The sequence below is a fragment of the Amaranthus tricolor genome, chromosome 11, assembly GCF_026212465.1.
Source record: "Amaranthus tricolor cultivar Red isolate AtriRed21 chromosome 11, ASM2621246v1, whole genome shotgun sequence".
Lineage (NCBI taxonomy): Eukaryota > Viridiplantae > Streptophyta > Magnoliopsida > Caryophyllales > Amaranthaceae > Amaranthus > Amaranthus tricolor.
This window is the reverse complement of record NC_080057.1, coordinates 25,738,196-25,758,468: the sequence shown is the minus strand read 5'-3', so window position 1 is coordinate 25,758,468 and position 20,273 is coordinate 25,738,196. Positions and strand designations below refer to the sequence as shown.

Genomic DNA, 20,273 nt, shown 5'->3' with positions numbered 1-20,273 from the left:
TTTCTTAATTGAGACACGATGAGACCATCTCTATTGGGATGAACCAATGTACATTTACATTCTCAAAGTGATCATTTATAATTTAAAGTGACCACATATAATCCTAAAATAACTAATTATAACCTTAAAATGAAGTCTTAAAATAACTAATTATATAAATCCGTCTCATGGTGGAACAATTTCATACAAGACTTGTTGAATGAACAAAGAAGCGGGAAACAGGTAAAGCCAATCATCATCATCTTCATAATTATCGTCATTATATATATTACTCAGTGCATTCTGCTCATAACAAGACAAAGCAATGAAAACAAAAATATAAACCCATTTACAAAAAGGGAAGAAGCTCAAGCCCATCATCATCATCATATTCAATGTATCCCGCCCAAAGAAACCATAAGCAGGGTCTAGGGAGGAAAAGACGGCGATAACTCATACCCAAAAAGGAGAACACGACCAAAGAGTCCCTCAATTCGAGGGAAAACACGAAAGCCTGCAATATTTAGAGGGAAAACACAAAAAGAACTGGGTGAAGTTGAAGTCACCTCCGCAAGCGAAACAATGAAAAAGATAAGATAATTTATAAAAAAAAGCACAAAATAAAACAATAATCAACTTATTTTAAAAAATAAGCGTCTAATTTCCAAAGCTGAGGTTTAGTGTTGTTACGAGCAGGTGCTTAATTTTTAAAAAACGCAAACAAGCGAACAGACATGTTGAATTATTTGACGCTGTTCGCAGTTACCATCAACAGCTACAGGTCTCTTCTTCCCCATTTTCCTCAAATTTAAAACCCTAGCTTATTAAAACTCGACATCCCCTTTCAAAAACCACGCTTGGACCAACTATGTATTTGTAATCGTTGTTAATGAATTTATGTTAAATTTTTGGCATCATTCTCCCTAATTATTGAGTCGTTTTTGTTTGATGTATTTGCAATAAAAACATCATCATAAGTTTTTATAAAACAATGTATGTTCCAGACGGGATGAATCATCGCCAAAAGTCCAAGCATTCGTAAGTCAAAGCTTGGAGATTATGATAAACTAAATAAACACACACACACACACACATACACACACACATATATATATATATATATATATATATATATATACAACTAAATATATACAAATGTTTGAAATATACAACTAAATAAACATATATATACATAGTCAATCAAAATACACACAAACCTAACGCTAACGATCATCACCCTCATCTACCCTATCCAACTGAGTTGGTTTCCTACGCCTCCTACGGTAATAAGAGGCGTTCGTGTGTCGCTCTGGTAGGGGAGGGGACTGGTACTTTGATGGTTGGGATGGCCAAGCCTGCGAGGTCCCCACAACGTCACCGGGGTATGACAAGTCCATCTCTTCCAAATGAACTTCATAAGGAGGAGATAAGACGTGCACATTGGCGGTAGCCGGTGATGACTCCGCAGTGACTTCCGGTACGAAGTACTGGAACTGTGTGCCGAGGAGCATGCCTTGCGCAATCTTCTTCACGGGCTCCTCGTGGCTAAACCAGATCACGGCTGCCGCACCTTATGCCTGCAATTAATAGTTAGTTTTTGTAATAATATATTATGTAATCGGCAACTTAATCGTTTAAATGCGAATAAAAACTTATAAATTGGGTCATCGTAGGCGCTGCAGGAGCATAATGGGCCGCTGCAATAATGCCACGTGGTGTCATCCATCGGCGAGTGATGGAGAGATACCACGCCATGTAGTCACGTGTAGTACGTGCGCCAACAACATCGATTGGTGCACCTTAGGCTAGCAACTCCAGTCTATGATCCCAACGAGCGATGTGGCGCCCGTTGATCTCCGTCCAATTCGCCGTACCCTAATTCTTGCGCAAAATCAGGTGCAACTCGGATTCAGTATCGCAAGGTGGTGGAATGCCCTGTACCAACCCAAATTGGTGCAGTACGCGCTCCGATAGATGTACTTCAACAATGTCGAAGCATATGAGTGGCACAGAAGCCCTCCACGCACTTGACTGAATCCCGAGTGCTCGGGTACAACTGCGTAGGCTTCGGCAGGGTACAGGTCCCACGAAAACTATAATATATGTTATGAAAATGTAAATGACGTGTTAATTAAATTGCAGTAATGTTAATGAGTACTGAAATATCTACCTGGTTGGGTCGTAGCAGGTCTAACTGATCCCGGTAGAATCCTAGACCGGTCCCTGTGTGTTTGCGCATTCGGCGCGCAAAATTCCATCGTGATCCATATCCAACATCGGGTGGAGGTTGTTGCGGAGGAGCAGCTTCACCACGACCAACACTTCTGTAAGGTTGGCTGATTAGAATATGCTCCCACGCCCACAACTGACAATTGTAAATGTAATTAGCATGTCATTTACCAAGTATAAATTAGAATTAAATGTTATTGTTATTACCTGTAATATGGATAATGGTCTTGCAATCTCCTTGACATTCTTCTTGGCAGCACCATAGAGCCTCCTGTACAAGTATCCTAGGGCTGCGGAGCCCCAGCTATACTTGGCGATGCGCTCCCAGGGGTTGTTAAGTAATGTCAAATATAGGAGCTAAACTTGGTTGCTTGTTTTATCAGCAAACAAGACAGCTCTTAAGTCTTGTACGTAACAATACGCGATGAAGATGAATATGAATTGAACGTAGCCCTAAGTCTCCACGAACAACCCCGCTTACTCTTCAAGGTAAGGACGATTTGGTTTGAAGTCTCCGTTCCATACTCCACATTTCTGCGAATATGATCCATTCTTATATCTTCCAACAAAGCTTCCTTACTATCAAACATCATACCCTTCTCCAACTTTCCTTCTTCGGTGTAAGTGGTATCAGAAGCCCAAGTCCTCCAGGAGTTGTCTTCCTCATACTCGTCTAGGGGTGGACATAGGGCATAGGGTGTAGGAGCAAGAATTGTAGGAATGTTGCCTAAGGTCATATCATTTGCTAGGGCATCCTCATCGACATCCACATCATCCTCAGAAAAATCGTCAACGAGCTCATTACTCTCATTACCATCATCCCAAGGTCCCATCTCATCACTTTCTCCTAAGTTAACCACTACATCACTTGAAACTTGATTTAGAAGGGGTCGGGAAAAAGTATATGATAGGGAAGGAACAAAGAGATTTTGAGTTTCTTGAGTTGATATGGGCATAGGCGTAGGAGAAGGATTAGAAGCACCTACATTCCCTAAGGGTACTTCTTCTACGTATAACTCCAAAGAGGGTATTTGGATAGACTTTGAATGCTCCTACATAGCATCTATAGCCTCATCATCCTCAACCAAAAAGGCTAGCAATTCTCCACTCATGTCATATTTAAAGCTTATATTTACGGTACTTCTAGTGGGGTTCAATCCAATCTTAGAACATATAAAACGTTTAAAGTGATTCAAATCCATGTTCGAGTTGCATGCAAACAACCTACGTCTACCCCCAACATAATGAACTTTGCCACTACTTTCTCGAATAGAACCATTCCAAAAACATATTATAGTGACATGAGATGATGCCATTTCTACATGAATACAAACAAAATCAACATCATCATCAACTTTATGCCAATACAAGTACATTATATTCATTTGATTATAATCTTTTTGCTATATAAAGTAATAAAGTACATAATGTAACTAAGTTTATACATATATAATGTACGTAAAATTCAACTAATAAATCTATTAATAAGTTCATAAATAATATTTCTAATAACAACATCAAAATTTCTAATAATATATAATGTACATAATATTCAACTAATTCAATATGCTCATCAACAACAATACTTCAAAAAACAACAAAATAAAGCTATTAAAACAATTAAACATTACCTTGATCAATTATGGATGAATAAAAAGAGTGTAGATTTTAAAACTAGTGACCTACATTTGAGTAAGTAACCAAACTTCATTAAAACCCTAAAAAACGATATATATATAGTAAAAAAAACGCATAAAAGTTTACCTTTGCGCAAGCTAGAGCATCCCAGACTAAATTTGAAGTGTCAAATTGAAAGAGAATGTAAGAATTGATAGATTGAAGGTAGTCCAAGAGTGGTTTTTTAAAGCGGAATGTCGAGTTCTCCAAATTTAGGGTTTTAAATTTGGGGAAAATAGGGAAGAAGAGAGCTGCAGCTGGTATTATGCTCGATGGTGTTAGTAGTTAACAGGCCTAACTGCGAACAACTTTTTAAAAAATTAAGCACTTGTTCGCAGTTACTAACTGCTAACAACCTTTTAAAAATTTTAGCACTTATTCGCAGTTACTAACTGCGAACAACATCAAATCTCAGGTTTGAAAATTAAACGCTTATTTTTTGGAATAAATTAATTTTCGTCTTATTTCGTAATTTTTCTTGCTTATTCATTTCAAATTTTCTCCGCAAGCCTGCATTTGAAGAAGCCCAAGCCCAACACTATAAAACCCTAATTACAATATAATGATCTCTCCTACTATTCAATCTAGGGTTTATATAAATCTCCCTATTTCGCAGTTTCAAATTTTCTATTCTCTCTTCGCAAATTCCTTGAAGAAGCCAATGAAGGTGATCGCTGCATACTTACTAGCTTGTTTGGGTGGCAATGCCATTGCCTCTTCGGGCGATGTTAAAGCCATTTTCAATTCAGGTTTGCATGATCCTCTTATCTGTTTTGTAGAGTATTCAATCTATACATATTTGGATCGATTGTGTGAAAATTGTGTGTTGATTTGATTAAGGACAATGATTCGTAGTGTTTGAAATTCGATCAATTAGTTTTTCTTGGGTATTTCTGGAATTGGTACTTGAATTTATTTTTTTATTGTCAATTTTGTTGTAATCTCTTTTGATGCTATCGTTTTATGATTTCGTAGATGAGCAATGTGATATAATTAAATTCATATACACTTGATTGGTTTTTGATGGGACAAAGTTTGAATCTAGGGTTTACTGAGGCAAAATTGTGACTTTAGGTAGAAAGGACTTTTAATTTTCATATTAACATCAGAAAAAAGATATTTAACTCAGCTTGATCGAAGATTTCCAAGATTATATGATATTTGTGCTTTTCCATTATGTTAACAACGACACCAGTATGTGTTAAAATAGTTGTTATGCCAAAACCCCATTCATACTACATCTTCACTGATTTGGCCTTCTCCCTCTAGTAGGTCCTCCCCTGCGTGTTGGTGGTACAATATATTTTCAATGTCAGCAAAGGTTGAAGCTAGCTTATTTTGAAATCTATGGCTAAATATAACTTCAGTATGTTAAATTTTCCCCAAGCTCTTTAGTAATCATCACTTATTTCCAATGCACACTGATTAGTTTATTATATGGTGTACAAGAATGGTGAAGCAATTTATGTGAAGGACCAAGGATGGAGTTGTTGATTTGATTTTTGATCCATCATACTAGTGAATGGTGTATATGTGAATTTTCAAGAATTTGATAAAGAAATTTGACAAGAATGACGAAGCAATTTGTGTGGAGGTCTGAGAATGAAGTTGTTCATTTGAATTTTGATTATCATGCTAGTTTACGGCGTATGCATTATTTGAATTTAAAGAAACTCTTATCAGATCATGTAATTTAAGTAATGGGTGATATAGAGGTGCTAGGATGAGCTTAATGGTTTGTGTTCGATTGATAATGAGGTTCCCAGTTTCTATAATTCTTTGCTTCTGTTTGAGTGTTTCTGGTTCCCATGTCTGTTTATATGTTCATTGTGGATAAAATGTCTTTTTACTGTGTTGGATGTGGATGTATCTGATTTGATGTCTTTGAGGTTGTGTGTGTGTGACTTTGCCAACTTGGCTTATTGAATATGGTGCAGTTGGTATTGAAGCTGACGATGACAGGATTGAGCTTTTCATGTCCCAAGTAAAGGACAAGGACATTACCGAGCTGATTGCTGCTGGACGGGAAAAGTTGGCCTCTGTTCCTGCTGGTGGTGGTGTTGCTGTTGCCGTTGCTGCTACTGGTGGTGCTGGCGGAGCTGCTCCAGCTGCAGCTGAATTTAAAAAAGAGGAGAAAGTAGAACAACAAGAGGAATCAGATGAAGTTTTATTTCTATCCTTTCAATTCATTTATATTGAGTTCTCTTTCTTTGTTCAATACTTAGTTTTCTATGTCAAACTCTTGGGGTATCAACTTAGCCATACATGGTGGCCACAGCTTCTCATACGGCACAATGCACAACTATCAAGTCTCATTTTTTCGTGTTTGTGTGTCCCGTTCTATAGTTGTATACTTATTTTCTAGCGCTTACCTAGTTTTGTATATTTGTGCAGGAAATGGGTTTCAGTCTCTTTGACGACTAAGGGATCTGGAAGCTCGCTACTTTTACGGTGCCATAAGTTAAAACGTATTTAGAATTTTTCTGTTAATTCTATCTCTTTATTCCGAGGTGTAGGTAGAGTTTGATATTAGTCGAGACAGTGGAGGTTTTGGTTAACCTTATTAAATTACAGAAAGATGAATTTATCTACTTGGATCCTGCAATGTAAGTTTATGTCTTTCTGCATGTTACTGGCGTTCTACAACTCTTCTGATACAAGAAATTGGTCAATCATCTGTGATGGAATGCCTATCATACTTCTATATCAGCAATTTTAATCCCTTCTGACCTAAAAAGATTCAACAACAAAACAACAATAATGTCTGAGCTTTCATCATAAAAGATTAGATCGGCTAACCTAAAATGATTGAAGTTTTATATTTATATTATTAAGACGTGCATTAGAGATTCATAAGCTAGGAAGTTGATGTTAGTATGGTGACAATTAAACCAATGCCTTTAAGCTCCAATTAGATATTTATATGTATCCGATTTTGGACCTTAATTTGATTTCACCTAACTTCAAAATAAATTAAAAATTAGTATGAAAATCAATTGGGCACAAGACTCGATTTTGAACCAAAATATCTTATCCGAAATTAACTAGATGATCCAAATAAACACCTATAGCTCCAATAATACGTTTTTATTTATTTATTTTTTTTTAATGTTTACTTCGTTTACAATACATTTTGTTACTTATTAGAATGTTGTCAATCATTGATGGGTTCTAAATCGACCCCTCTTTTCTTCATAAATTTGCTTGATGTTGGGTGGGCTAAATAGAATGGCGTAATAATCAAGTTCTAATAAAAAATAATCTCCTTGTTATGTAAATTTGTTAATATTCACTTCTAACACTGCTAGTATATGTTGTGTCAACCTAATAAAGTTGGTGAAACTATTGAATCATGGTCATCATATACAAGTGTTTCTCCTACATTGTTGCATATAAGTGCTCGGATAGATTGAATGCTCGAGATTATCATATCCTTCAATTGACTCTCCTTCCTGACTTTGATGGCCCGTAAAAAATAGATTTAACATTGTTGTAGAAGATTTTAAAGATTTTTCATTTAGGTGTTCGGGCAGATTTAATATATATTATTTGTACTATGTTTTATTCGATTCCATACTATAAGTAATTTGACAATATATTTTTGATTTTTATGTATAAATTATTTCATGTGGGATTGAAATATATTCTGTTTCGATTAATTGATTCAATTTAAATAACAATTCCTAGACTCTATTAACTCAACATGTCTTTTGTAGCTTGGGTGTTTTGCATCTTCACAAGAGATCTATGGAATGAACTACTAGTTCAACTCTTTTCATATCACAATACATTTTCATTGTAAAGGTGGCCCAACCACATATACATCTAGTATATTTAAATAAATTATATACAAATTATAATTAATACTTAAATAAATTAAGGATAATTAGGCTTTAAACAACACCTTATTAAAAGAAAAATATTTCGTTTATAAAATATAAAAGTTATACATCGATTATATGATTTTAAAACAATTTAGTAATATAAAGAAAATATTAAACCTTTTTTCCTTTTGAGTCCTCCAAAATTCAATAAATCGAAAATAATTTGAAAATAATTTGAATATAAATAACATGATCTTATAAAATGTAACTGAAATTCGTTTTATTTTGTATCTATACATACTTTAACCAAAAATTCCCAATTAATAGCCGTGATTTGTAAATCAACCTAAAAAGATAAAATAATAATAATAAAATAAACAAAACCAAAAAAGATAAATTAAAATAACAAAACTCTTATCCTATTAAATTCTACCAAATAAGGGTGATTTGTTAAGTTCAGTAATTTACTAAGAACTTTTCTCCTTAACAAGTAGAGCATCATACAATAATCATAGAAAATAATGGAAAAAGTTTAATTTAGACAAATAGACAATGATACAAATGTAATGTAATGTAGTATAGGGTGCAGTTTTTTAATCTAAACAATATTTTTATTGAAGATACTCTCTTTCTTTTCGATTATCCATTTTAAGTTTTTCCACTTATGAGAAAAATTTAAATTTGATTTTTGAAGTATATATTTAAGACAAAATATATTAATGTGAGATCTTGTTAGATTCGTCTTGATGTAAAAAATTTTAATATATAATTTTTACAATTTTTTTATTATGCTTAGTATGAGATATCGAAACTCAAATTTACGTTGAAATATGTAAAAAAGTAAAGTAGACAAACAAAAAGGAACGGAGAGAGTAATAAGTAGGATTTTAGCAAAAAAGATAAGGAAAGGATGTCAGAAGTGGGATTTGAACCCACGCCCTCGTTAGAGGACCAGAACTTGAGTCTGGCGCCTTAGACCACTCGGCCATCCTGACTTTGACGAAGATATAATTTTACTTTTTTAAACTAAACAAATTAGATGGTTCAAAGGTTTTTTGGGTGCCATTTTGTGCAAATTAAATACTATTTCCGAAAAAAAGTGTTTTTAAGAAAAAATAAATATTTAATAAATTTTGTATGAAATATTGTGTATAGATTAGACTAAAAGAAAGTGATGACTAATTTACATTTTCAAAAAAAAAATGATTTAAAGTGAGTATTACAGCCCAAAATAAAATTAAGCGAATTAATAGAGACGAAGAAAGTATAATCGATTTTCACGAATTATTAGTTATTCTTATATTGAGGGCTTTTCTTTTTACTCTTATTCTATGACTTTCATTGGTGGTATGAGGTACATTATTAACTTTTTTTTGGAGGGTTAAACAAAAAAGAAAATAAAAGAAATATATGGATTATACGAAATGAAATAATGAGTTTCTAGATGATATAAAAAAATGAAATTACAAATTATAAAGAGAAATGTTACAAAATTAAAATAACAGTCTAAAATAAAATTATATTAAATTTAAATAGACACAAACAATAACTAATAAATACTTTATGTATCAAAATTATTCATTTTATGAGTAATAAATTACCCCTTCTTCCTAAGTGTGTTCAAATATCTTTTGAACCTTCTCATAATAAGAGTATTCCACACCAAGCATAGTTAAATATGGTGTTATACTGTTATTAGTAAACATATTTTCCTCAATAGAAGATACACCTCGTTAATTAATAGTATACCTTTTTTTTCAAAATATATCTTTTACTTTCTTGATTTCGCAACCGAAAATATACGTCCAATCCCACTTAGGATCGCAATGTGCTTGTTACACCCAAGTCAATCAATCTTTATCCATCTCCAATACTTAACCCCCACTAGTTAAACGACAAATCCTTTTCAAATCAGTCACGTTTGCAATCTAACCATCTGTGACACTATTATCTCGTCTTAGTCAGCAACACTATACATAAAAGTTATAGACCTACCCCATAGACCAACACTACATTCTGTCATGACTCATACACTCTAAGATCTTTCTTAAACATTATAGTATATTTTTGATCCGCTAGCAATGGAGGTACAAGCAGCTAGCCTAAACTATTGTTAGGATGTTAGGCAGTAATCTTTCCCTTTTCTATCCACAATCCTCACATTTGTTTTCTTTTTATAGCAATTGTAGACTTATAGTTTGGTACTAATCTCATCAATAAATATGGAATTTGTGACACCATTTTGGTAATTAGATAACAATCTCATCATTATTATTTTAAAATTTTGTATAAATATAATCTATATTATTTTAGTGTGCATTAATATTATAAAATATTAAAATAGTAAATATTTTTACTTGATAAGTACAATCAAGTACAACAATTAAAAATACTTACTATTATTACGTGTATGTATTTATTTAATGTTTGCTTCTTGGATTGTATGTTTGTACATAAGCGAATTCAATAGTAAAGAATTTGCCATCTCCTCGACATTACCCTTCGTTTTCTTTGAGTTTGTTATTACTGAATATAACTTTTAATAGCAAACTTAAAAAACACATAAAATGTAATATATACATAAATATTTATTTTAGTACATATAATTGTAATACGTTTTAGGATACTTCTTTTAACTATTAAAAAAAATGTTTGTATTTTAGTGGTTATTAATAAATAATTAATGTATTTCAGATATATTAAAATACTCTATATTATATTTTAGAACCTAGGATCCCATTTGCATTTATCAGTTTCCTTTATTTTTTTCTTTTGAAATAATGATATGCAATTATTATTATGAAGATTGCTGGAAATTGAACAGATTAACTTATTCTAATGATGGGGATTGGGGCTAGTCGTGCCAACAATTTTTACGTAACATTATGCACGTATTTAATAATAGAACAATTATTTCTAATATTTTTTATCAGAGAGTATTAGGATAGGTTGATAGAAATAAAATGCCAAGAAATTAATTTAATTAAAAGCTTAATCTGATGGTTGAGGTATCAGGATATGTTATATAATTTAATACGCTCCCTCATACGAGAGTCATTTGGGTTAGAAGTGTGGATGCACAACACATACTCTCTTCATATCTGACACTGAATATTCCACTTTGAATGAATGGTGGTTGGATGAGATTCGAACTCGTGAATTCTTGTCATGCTGACTTTTAATACCATGTTAAAGAACCAACTCAACTAAAAATTTAAGCAGATGGTTAAAACCCCATAATATATTATGTACTCTAACACAAAAAATTGGACGAAAATCAACCCAAGACTTTGCTTGTGAGAAATGGTATTTATTCGACCAAAAAAAAAAAACCCGATTCTTAATTGTTTCTATCTATTATTATTAAATTTTCATGATGTAGTAATATTGAGATAACCATAATTAAGTCATAGCACTAAGTTTGCTCCCCACATATGATTAGTAGTAGTAAGCCATAAACTTTTATAATATGAAACATTCTAGCTCGTCTTAATTTGCAATCATTTTCGTTAATATTGACTTTTAAAAGTAATTAGGTAAAATAGTAGATAAAAATATATTTAAATAATATAAATTGGAAGTATAAATGATATTGAATTCGATTATACTTGTATATAATCTTCTAACAACTACTTATATTTAGAGAATATTTTTATATATTGAGTTGATTAACTAATTATCATTTTCTCGGAGAAAAATATATACAAATTAAAAATGAAATTTGTGATGATGGTAGGTACTTCTCTCTTTCCCCCTAATCTTGCCAAATTATCCTCCAATGGCTAATCTATCAAAGCGACATTGACATTAGACTAAGAGAGCCTTATTAGGGTTGTATTTTGTTGGAAAAAAAACAATACATTTTTTATTTTTTTTATACAAAGATTGTTTAATTTCCTAATTAGGTTGTTTAGTCAAAACATAAAATACAAATTGTCTACTTCTTTTTCTTTTAAAAGACCTTATATCCAAAATGTTATGTAAGCCATTTCCATATGAAAGATTGGAATTGTTTCGTAAATAATTGTTAGCTATTTTAATTGACTTGTTTGATCAGTTGAAAGTTTTGACTTTATATTTACTTTTAAGATATAATTATACGTCATTTATTTATAAATTTGTATGATAAAAAAATATTGGCTCTTATTTGTTTATTAAAGAAAATATAGGCCAACATTGTAATTTTTTGCTTTAATTTAAAAATTTGCTTTTCTACTAAAATAAAAACTAATTACAAAACCAAATATACCAATTAAAAAGTGGATCAAAAGTAGGTACTAAGCACTCCTAGCATTATTAACTCATTAAGAGTTGAACTTCTTACAAATTCTAAAGACAAAGTGCACAAAAAAATGACATATTTATGCTCTATCAATCACGAGCTTGAAATATGAAACCTATTTCTCTTGCAACCCTTTTCACTTCCTAATAAGAAGAGATCGTGAAAGTGTTTGTAGTGTGTTTTTCACTATAAGTTTTTGGGCATTTTATAAATTAAGAAAAAAGAAAAATAAAACAATAGTAAGCTAGCTCAAAAATAGACCCCCAATAAAAATGACATTTTTATTTGCAAGCAAAAGTTGGACTTGAAAAACTCATCAACTTGTTGTTTTCAATATTTATCATATATTTAAATTTCCAATGTCATAATCTTTTGAATTAGCATCAAGAAAGGATAAATTTTTGTTTTAAAATGATTTTTTATAATAATTTTAAAGAAAAATTAACTTGTCCCGATAATATTTTAAAGTTAGTATTAAAATAAAATAATATTAGACGCTCTCATATTTGGATTGGATAACCAAACTAAATAATTATTAATATATGCTTTTTATTTTAAAGTTGTCTTATTGGGAGACGGTCTCTCATAACACTAATTTGTAAAAGGGTGGGACTTTGGAGAATCTTTGTCCTCAATAATGTTATCTGGGAATTTATTTCTCACCCTAAGTTGATGTAAAATTTATTTCCCATGGTATCGTCCGCGTAGAATGGTATATAAAATTTTATTTATTTATTTTTTTAATAAAATCGCTATCTCAAATGACGATTTTGTATTATTTTATTTAGCAAACTGCCATCTGAGATGACGATTTTATTTGAACTATAATTTTAAACAAATAAAAAATTAAAATTATTTAAAATTTTTTAACGAAAAAAAAACCTGGACTCCTTGTGAATGTGAGGTAATGGGCCAAATTGCAACTTCGATTTATTTAAATATGAAAGGCACGAGAACATTTTATTTGGAGTTTGGAGCGTCTTCATAATGTACATGTGAGTGCAGAACGCGGGTGGTTCAAGACCTGTTGAGAGCTCTTTGTTTAAAATTTGAATGTGAACGATATTAAGAGAAATATAAAATCATCTACGTAAAATAAAAATTATTTTGTAAAAAAATAATATTGTGGGAGGTAGGGAGTATATGTGACTATGTGAGTCCCACTAAACATCATTGTGGTGTGGGACCCATTCTACAAATTAGTATGGAAACTCACTGAAATTTTGTGTATCCCAAATCCCCCCATTCCTTCATTTCACCATTTTCCATTTCTTCAAATCCTCTCTCTCTGAAAATCTAATTTTTGTTTTTGGGATTAGGGTTTTAAACACTTTACATTCTTTTTGGTTGATATCCTTCATTCATTACTGCCAACATATGAATATATGATACACCCATTAATTATCAAGCTGGATTTTTACTCTTTCAGGTACTTACATTTTGAATTTCCATTTCTGTTTATATTTGGTGGGTTTAAATTTAAAATGTTGAAAGTTCTCAGCTTTACTGCATGGAATATTATTATTTGTATATTTTTTCAACATAGTATTCATCTTTTGTTATAAAATTCTGACAATTGCATTTTCTTGAACTGGGTTGCTAATTTTTTTACCCTATTTTGGTGTTTTATTTGTATTAAATTGGATTGATTTTTGGAAATTTTATTGGGTATTAAGATTTGTAGATGGGTTTCCGTGATTTTGATGCATTTTTGTTTTGGGAGCTTTTTTTTTGAGCTTTTAAATTTTTATACCTAGTTTCCTGAGTTTGGATCGAGTAAAATACTATTCTTTTGCACTAAAGTTAGTATCTTTTTGTCTATAACAAAGTATAATTACTAATTGAGCTCATTATATGGAATTTTTTTTTATTTTTAAAAAAGACTACAAATTTTGTAATTTTTTTTGCATTTTTTTGTTTATTTTTCTTATTGCTTGTTTGATTATCTTAAGCGTAGGAATTAGAGCTGGATTTCTTTGTTTCTTTATGTTTGGCAATTGTAGTTATGATTGGTTGAGAATTGAAATGCCATTACAGTGTATTTAGATATGCTTGGTGGTTGGGGAGTTTCTGTTGACTCTATATGCTTCCTACCTAAGCTTGACATTTTCTCATAATTTACTCAAATATCTCAAAAGTTGATTTACATGATAAGACATTTTCTTGTAAATTACTTCAAATATGAGGATTGAGGACTTTTACTATATCTTAAGATGTGTTTTGAATGGAAGGATGAATGTTGAAATTCAAAACACCCCACATGTTATCATTGCCTTGAGGCTCTAGGAAAATAGAAAAATTTGTTAAGTTTAGTTGGACTTATTGTCAATGCCTGCATATAATCGAAAAACACAAGCTGCACAGAGCACTCACTTTATAAGCAAATGAGATACCATCCCAAAACCATATGGCAATGGGAGGATGTGTTCCAATGACTTATAAAGTATGCTTACCATCTTTAATTCATCTATGTGGGACAAATTATCCCAACAAAATTCACAAATGAAATGTAATGGACAGGGAAGTAATTTGAGAAATTTAAATGGTTTTATCTTTGTTGATGTATCTTTCTTGGTCAGTGTAATCGATTCTTAAGAATGAATGGATTGGGTTATAACCGATGGATTTAGATATCTTTCTATTGTTTTGATTTTTGAAGTATTATTTGACTAACACAAATTGTTGTATGAGATTGTCTCACCGACAGACGTGCCTCATACATGGGTTAAATAACCCATCTCATACACATTATGAGAACATAGGTTCCTTGTTTGAGGTCGTCTCGCCGAGAGACGGTCTCTCATAAAAGTAGCTCTTTGACTAATCTTGATTGTTTAGAAATTTTTACTCTCATCCAAAGCTTCAAATACATAGATATGTCTCGGCAGATCGATATGCTTTAGTTGAACTTGGGCAATGAGTGGAGTGTTGAACAATTGATGAATTTAGTGATTTTTCTATTGTTTTATAGGATTATTTTCCTAATTTTATTGTTTCGAACTTTTTCCACCCATCTAAAACATCAAATGCATAAATATGTTTCAGCAGTTCGATATGAGTTAGTTGAACTTGACACTTATTTATCGATGTTGTGCATTTCCAACAGGATTATTATGTTGCAGTGAGACGTATGTTGGTGATTTTTCACCATTCTACTCTTTTGAATTTTGGATACCCAAGCGGGTTTGAGCAGATCGCTTCTGATTTAAGCTTTTTGATGTTTCCTGTAAAGTAGATCGGTATGTGACACCTACTTGTGTCTTGTGCTCATTTCCCGTACCATAATTCTTATTCAGTATGGCGCACATGACTATGTTTCCTGGTAATTGTGAAATCGTCGAAATAGAGGAGGAATCAAAAGGTAAAAATTATATGGAATCGGAGTCGAAAAGAGGGGACAAGAACCAGAGATCTCTTGCCTTAAACAATGGGAACATAAGCTCTTTAGAGGATGATCTGAACCAGCTCTTTGAGATGTTCAGTCGCAGAGCTTCATCTCACGAGTACTCTCGTCGAAGCCAAGCCAGCACATCAAGGAAGAATGCTTCGAAAAAGCCGGTTAAGGCAAGTGGGTCCTATTCACCTGGACATGGAATTTCCGAGCGTGTTAATCTTAAGCAGGCGCTTAGGGGGTTGTGCCTTTCTCAGGCATCAGAAATGGCAGCGATGAAACGTTCATCAAAGCTAGCTGGTTCTTCAGAAGCTGGGAGGGTAATTACAATGCACCGAAATGTCGTTAAAAAGAGTGTATCTGATCAATCCCAAGATGATGATCGAGAAGGCATGCTTGAAATATCTCTTGTTCCTGAGGAAACGATTTTCGACGCTTTTGGTAATGTATCTCAAAAGTATCCGTCGTCAGATATATGGCTTTCAGACCGAAGTTCTTTTTCTAAAAGAGTAGCTGGCTGTTCTCCGAGGTCTGATCAAAAGGGTTTTGGGTCAAAGGACAGCGGAAAACTAGTATCAAATCCCAGCAAACCTCCATCTAAATTCTCTCCGTCTTATCCGCATGCCGATGATAGGATTCCTGACATGGGTCTTATCACATCGTCAAATGAAATGAAGGATCAAACATCAGTCACCGATATAATACAACAAAAGCAGATGTTTATGCTAGCTTCATCCAGAAATTTCTCGGCCTTTGATCATATAGTTGGTGATGAATCCTTGAAAAAATCATTGCAGAAAGAGAAGTCATCACCCAAGCGTTCATCTTCTAGCTATGGGAAGAATTCTGCGGAGCATACCCCAAAATTTTCTGCGCCTAAGGAGATATTTACAATTTCAGAAGGTGTATGCAACCAAAAGTTCGATAGAGGGCATAAGGTGGAGAATAAATTCTTATCACATCAAGAGCATACCGAAAGCAGCATGACGGAAAATGGAAAAGTCATTGCGTCAAAAGAGCTTGGTAGTCGAACCCCTTTGGCAGAATCGTTGCAAAATGAACGGGAATTTGCCAGGAAAATGGCGGAGGAAAAGGAAATGGCTAGTGTTTCGATTGTAGCTGAGAATCGAAAGTTACATGCAATGTGTGAGGATGAGCATGTACCCACTTGTTCCCCACGTCGTCCTGATGTTGGTGTTAAAGCTTTGGGTGACAGCAACAGGTTGGTAAGCAAAGAATCTGCTGAAAAGCTAGCAAAAGTAGAAGCAAAAGAATTGGGCATAAGAACCGAAAAAAAGATCAGTTCGAAGATTATATCCTCAACTGGCTCTCCAAAGGGGAAAAAAGCAAGCAAATCTTCTAGAAATGCAAAGCATTTGGTGAAACCTCTTATCAAGACTAAGAATTTTGTTAGGAGGAAACACAAAAAGAAGACGAATGCCGATAATAGCTCGAAAAATGTGCAATGTGAATTTAATAACGACTTATATTCAGGACAAAATCCAATAGTGTGTCCGAGATGCCAGTGTGTAGTGACTGAAACAGAAGCCTGGAGAGAAGCCAATGAAGAATCTTCTGTATCTTGTTTGGAATCTCTGGTATCCCAACAAGAGTCTCGACTTTCCCATCAAGAATCTCCTCCGCCCCATCACGAGTCTCTTGTGTTGTTTCAGGATTCACCGGTATCTCCTTTTGTTAGTCTCAGTGCTGAAGTCAGTTCTTGCAATGTTATTTCCGATGTCAGCACACTCGGGCCAAGTTCTGGTAGCTCAAATAAATCCAAGTTTGTTGTTCCCGAATTTAGTCACAATTTAAAGCTGAAGTTCATGGGGGATTTCACTCAGAGCTCAAAAGATAGCCCGGATGAATGTAGCAGTAGCACAAGCATTAGTGAAGAAACTAATTTGAGCAGACCCAGTTTTTGTGGTCGGCCGCACATGTCTAAAGATGTAAGATGGGAAGCGATTCGTTGTGTGAAGTTTCAGAACGGAACTATAGGACTAAGAAATTTTAATCTTTTGAAGAAGCTTGGATGTGGAGACATCGGAACCGTATATCTCGCTGAGCTCATTGGTACAAACTGTCTATTTGCTATTAAAGTAATGGACAATGAATTCTTGGCTAGGAGGAATAAGATATCTAGGGCACAAACGGAGAAAGAGATATTGAGGATGCTCGATCATCCGTTTCTCCCGACTTTATACTGTCAGTTTACATCAGATAACTTATCGTGTTTAGTTATGGAGTATTGTCCTGGCGGTGATTTACATGTTCTCCGGCAGAGACAGCCTGGCCGGTGTTTTATCGAACAAGCTGCAAGGTAACTTATCATGTTTTTTGTATGGCTCGTTTGTTTTTTAAGATGCAAATGCTTGAACATATACATCTCTGAAAAACGTATCTGCGTATCTTAAAATTCCAAAATTGTCGTACCGGATCCTAGGATCTGCACCCATATCAGATGCCCGTACCCGAGTCCAAGTCACATAGGTTGGAATGTATTCGTGATTTGGCAATTCCTTGAAATGCCATTGGTATCTTTTCTTGTTGCCATTTACATTATGTCTCATTGTCCCGACTCGATGGAACCAAAGTTTTATAGTTCTTAGTTTCAGTCTTTCAGATTATAATGGTTTATACTAAAAATACTCCTTCAATTATTTGCAACTCTTATATATGTGAAGATGGTTGCACACAGTTGATCCCCAAAAACTTTCCTAGGAAAGAGCCACTTGGCATTGGCAATGCGTACGTCCGAATCATTGTCTCATCATAATTTACCCCAATAAAACAGTTGCAAAGTTGGGATTATTATAGAATGATCCATGATCGGATTATCATAGAAATTCCACCCTTAGTATGATTACTCTTTATTTATTCTCCCGAATAATTAAAATTTAAAACAGTTTCTTTCCATTTGCACCAACTTATTATTCCACGATGGCGTTTTTTTATCAAAAATTTAAGCTTTGGACCAACTATATGTCGTTAAACGTTCCATTTGTCGTGCAGATTCTATGTTGCTGAAGTCCTCCTCGTATTGGAGTACTTACACATGCTCGGAGTTATCTATCGAGACTTGAAGCCAGAAAACATTCTAGTACGAGAAGACGGGCATATCATGCTCTCTGACTTTGACCTCTCACTCCGATGTGCTGTTAGTCCGACTCTTCTCGTCTCAGCATCGATGTCAGAGACCACCTCACGAAAGGTCTCTCGCCCATGCGTAGAAACACGTTGTGTACAGCCTCTCTGCATTGAACCTTCCTTCCAAGTAACATGCTTTACTCCTAGACTTTTAGCCTCTTCCAACAAATCCTCGAAATTGAGGAAGATGAAATCTGATGTTGCTGCTGAGATGAGACCATTACTGCAGTTAGTAGCCGAGCCCACCACAGTACGTTCCAATTCTTTCGTGGGTACCCACGAATATTTAGCCCCGGAAATCATCAAAGGAGAGGGTCATGGAAGTGCCGTTGATTGGTGGACGTTCGGTATTTTTCTTTATGAACTGCTGTACGGTAGAACACCGTTTAAGGGAGCTGGGAACGAGGAAACCCTGGCTAATGTAGTATTACAGAACCTGAAATTCCCGGACAGTCCTCTGGTTAGCCTTCAAGCGAGGGATTTGATATCCTCCCTTCTTGTAAAAGAGCCGGATAATCGCTTGGGGACTGAACGAGGCGCTGCTGAGATAAAACAACACCCGTTCTTCGAGGGATTGAATTGGGCATTGATCCGATGTGCTCTACCTCCAGAGCTTCCCGAGTATCGGAGCTATGAAATGCCAAAACCAGCGTCCCTTGAAAAGAACAACAAATATATCGACTATAGTTCTGGTTCTGGTTCTGGTTCTGGTTCTGATTCTGCCGAGCATTTAGAGTTCGAGGTGTTTTAGCGGGTATCCTTTCCCGATGATGTTTGTATCCAAGTCTACTCATAATGTAAATTTTATCACATGTTAATCTTTATTTATACCGGGAAGTGGTGGTTCTGGGTCATCGTCTTGACCGTGTTAAGAACTCCCAAATTACTTGAAAAGTCGGGAATAAAAATTGTTAAGTCGGCGAGTTCGTGAAGCCATCTACAAACCATTCTCGTCCAAGTCTCAGATTTGAGACCTCATGTTATAACGACTTCAAACAAGTGATAGTTGCTCCTTTCTCACCCTTTCGACCCATTTGGTTGTATAAGGAATACGGATACCATGTTGCAAATAGTATATGCCAATGCTATGTTGGAACTTCTTTTGTGCCCCAAACCTCCAACACAAATATCAGGTGCACTCGAACAATCGTAAAAATTGATCATACAATATACGCAATACAATACAAGACGTATATGTGCGTCTCTTGAGTTTGAACGAAAAAGTTGAATTAAAAATCAAACAAGGATAAAGAAAACATTCCACAAGAGTTTGAGAAATCTTTTAAAAACATTTTTTTTAGAGAACTATAACCATCTTATTATAGTGTTTGCAAATGAGTGGCAACACTATTATATGGTTTGAATACATTTCAATTTTCACATTTTAAATATGTTATTGCTATTTGTTTGCTCTGAATTACATAAAGTAAATTGAAATTGAACGTTTATTAGATATAGCTTAGCAAATTTAAAGGGATATACGGAAAATAAAACTATTTCATAATCATGTCTATCCCTTCGAGAGAGTTGGATATAACGATAAAGTTAGTTATTTTTGTTTACGGAGGATACGACAAAGAAATTAGTCATTGTTATCTGGTGTAAATATGATGAGGAAATTAGTCATTGTTGGTTGTAGATACATGTGTTATCATCAAAGAATTATCTACCCATTGCAGAAATATAAATGCCTAAATAATTACCGTAATTTATAAAATATTAAAAAAACAAACCAAATAACAAT

The 20,273-nt window shown here is 33.9% G+C and overlaps 2 protein-coding genes and 1 non-coding gene across 3 annotated transcripts; 2 read left to right on the top strand and 1 right to left on the bottom strand.

Moving 5' to 3' along the window:
• Positions 1-4,410: 4,410 nt before the first annotated feature.
• On the top strand, positions 4,411-6,557 carry LOC130827731 (60S acidic ribosomal protein P2-like). Its single transcript, XM_057693570.1, has 3 exons — positions 4,411-4,634; positions 5,823-6,049; positions 6,280-6,557. Exons 1-3 carry the CDS (start codon positions 4,448-4,450, stop codon positions 6,307-6,309), a joined length of 444 nt encoding a protein of 147 aa, XP_057549553.1. The 5' UTR covers positions 4,411-4,447; the 3' UTR covers positions 6,310-6,557.
• A 2,063-nt stretch (positions 6,558-8,620) lies between these two features.
• TRNAL-CAA (transfer RNA leucine (anticodon CAA)) lies at positions 8,621-8,704 on the bottom strand. The gene has a single exon. It is a non-coding gene; the product is annotated as a tRNA-Leu (tRNA).
• Positions 8,705-13,220: 4,516 nt separating this feature from the next.
• On the top strand, positions 13,221-19,702 carry LOC130827729 (serine/threonine-protein kinase KIPK1-like). The gene is made up of 3 exons (XM_057693567.1): positions 13,221-13,420; positions 15,098-17,702; positions 18,395-19,702. The coding sequence occupies exons 2-3, from the start codon at positions 15,289-15,291 to the stop codon at positions 19,278-19,280; spliced, it is 3,300 nt and encodes a 1,099-aa protein (XP_057549550.1). The 5' UTR covers positions 13,221-13,420; positions 15,098-15,288; the 3' UTR covers positions 19,281-19,702.
• The last annotated feature ends 571 nt before the right edge of the window (positions 19,703-20,273 follow it).

Coding starts and splice junctions, on each gene's coding strand:
- LOC130827731 (XM_057693570.1), top strand. CDS start 4,448: ATGATCTCTCCTACTATTCAATCTAGGGTTTATATAAATCTCCCTATT. Junction 4,635..5,822: donor TAAAGCCATTTTCAATTCAG/GTTTGCATGATC, acceptor AATATGGTGCAG/TTGGTATTGAAGCTGACGAT. Junction 6,050..6,279: donor AACAAGAGGAATCAGATGAA/GTTTTATTTCTA, acceptor ATATTTGTGCAG/GAAATGGGTTTCAGTCTCTT.
- LOC130827729 (XM_057693567.1), top strand. CDS start 15,289: ATGGCGCACATGACTATGTTTCCTGGTAATTGTGAAATCGTCGAAATA. Junction 17,703..18,394: donor TTTATCGAACAAGCTGCAAG/GTAACTTATCAT, acceptor TTTGTCGTGCAG/ATTCTATGTTGCTGAAGTCC.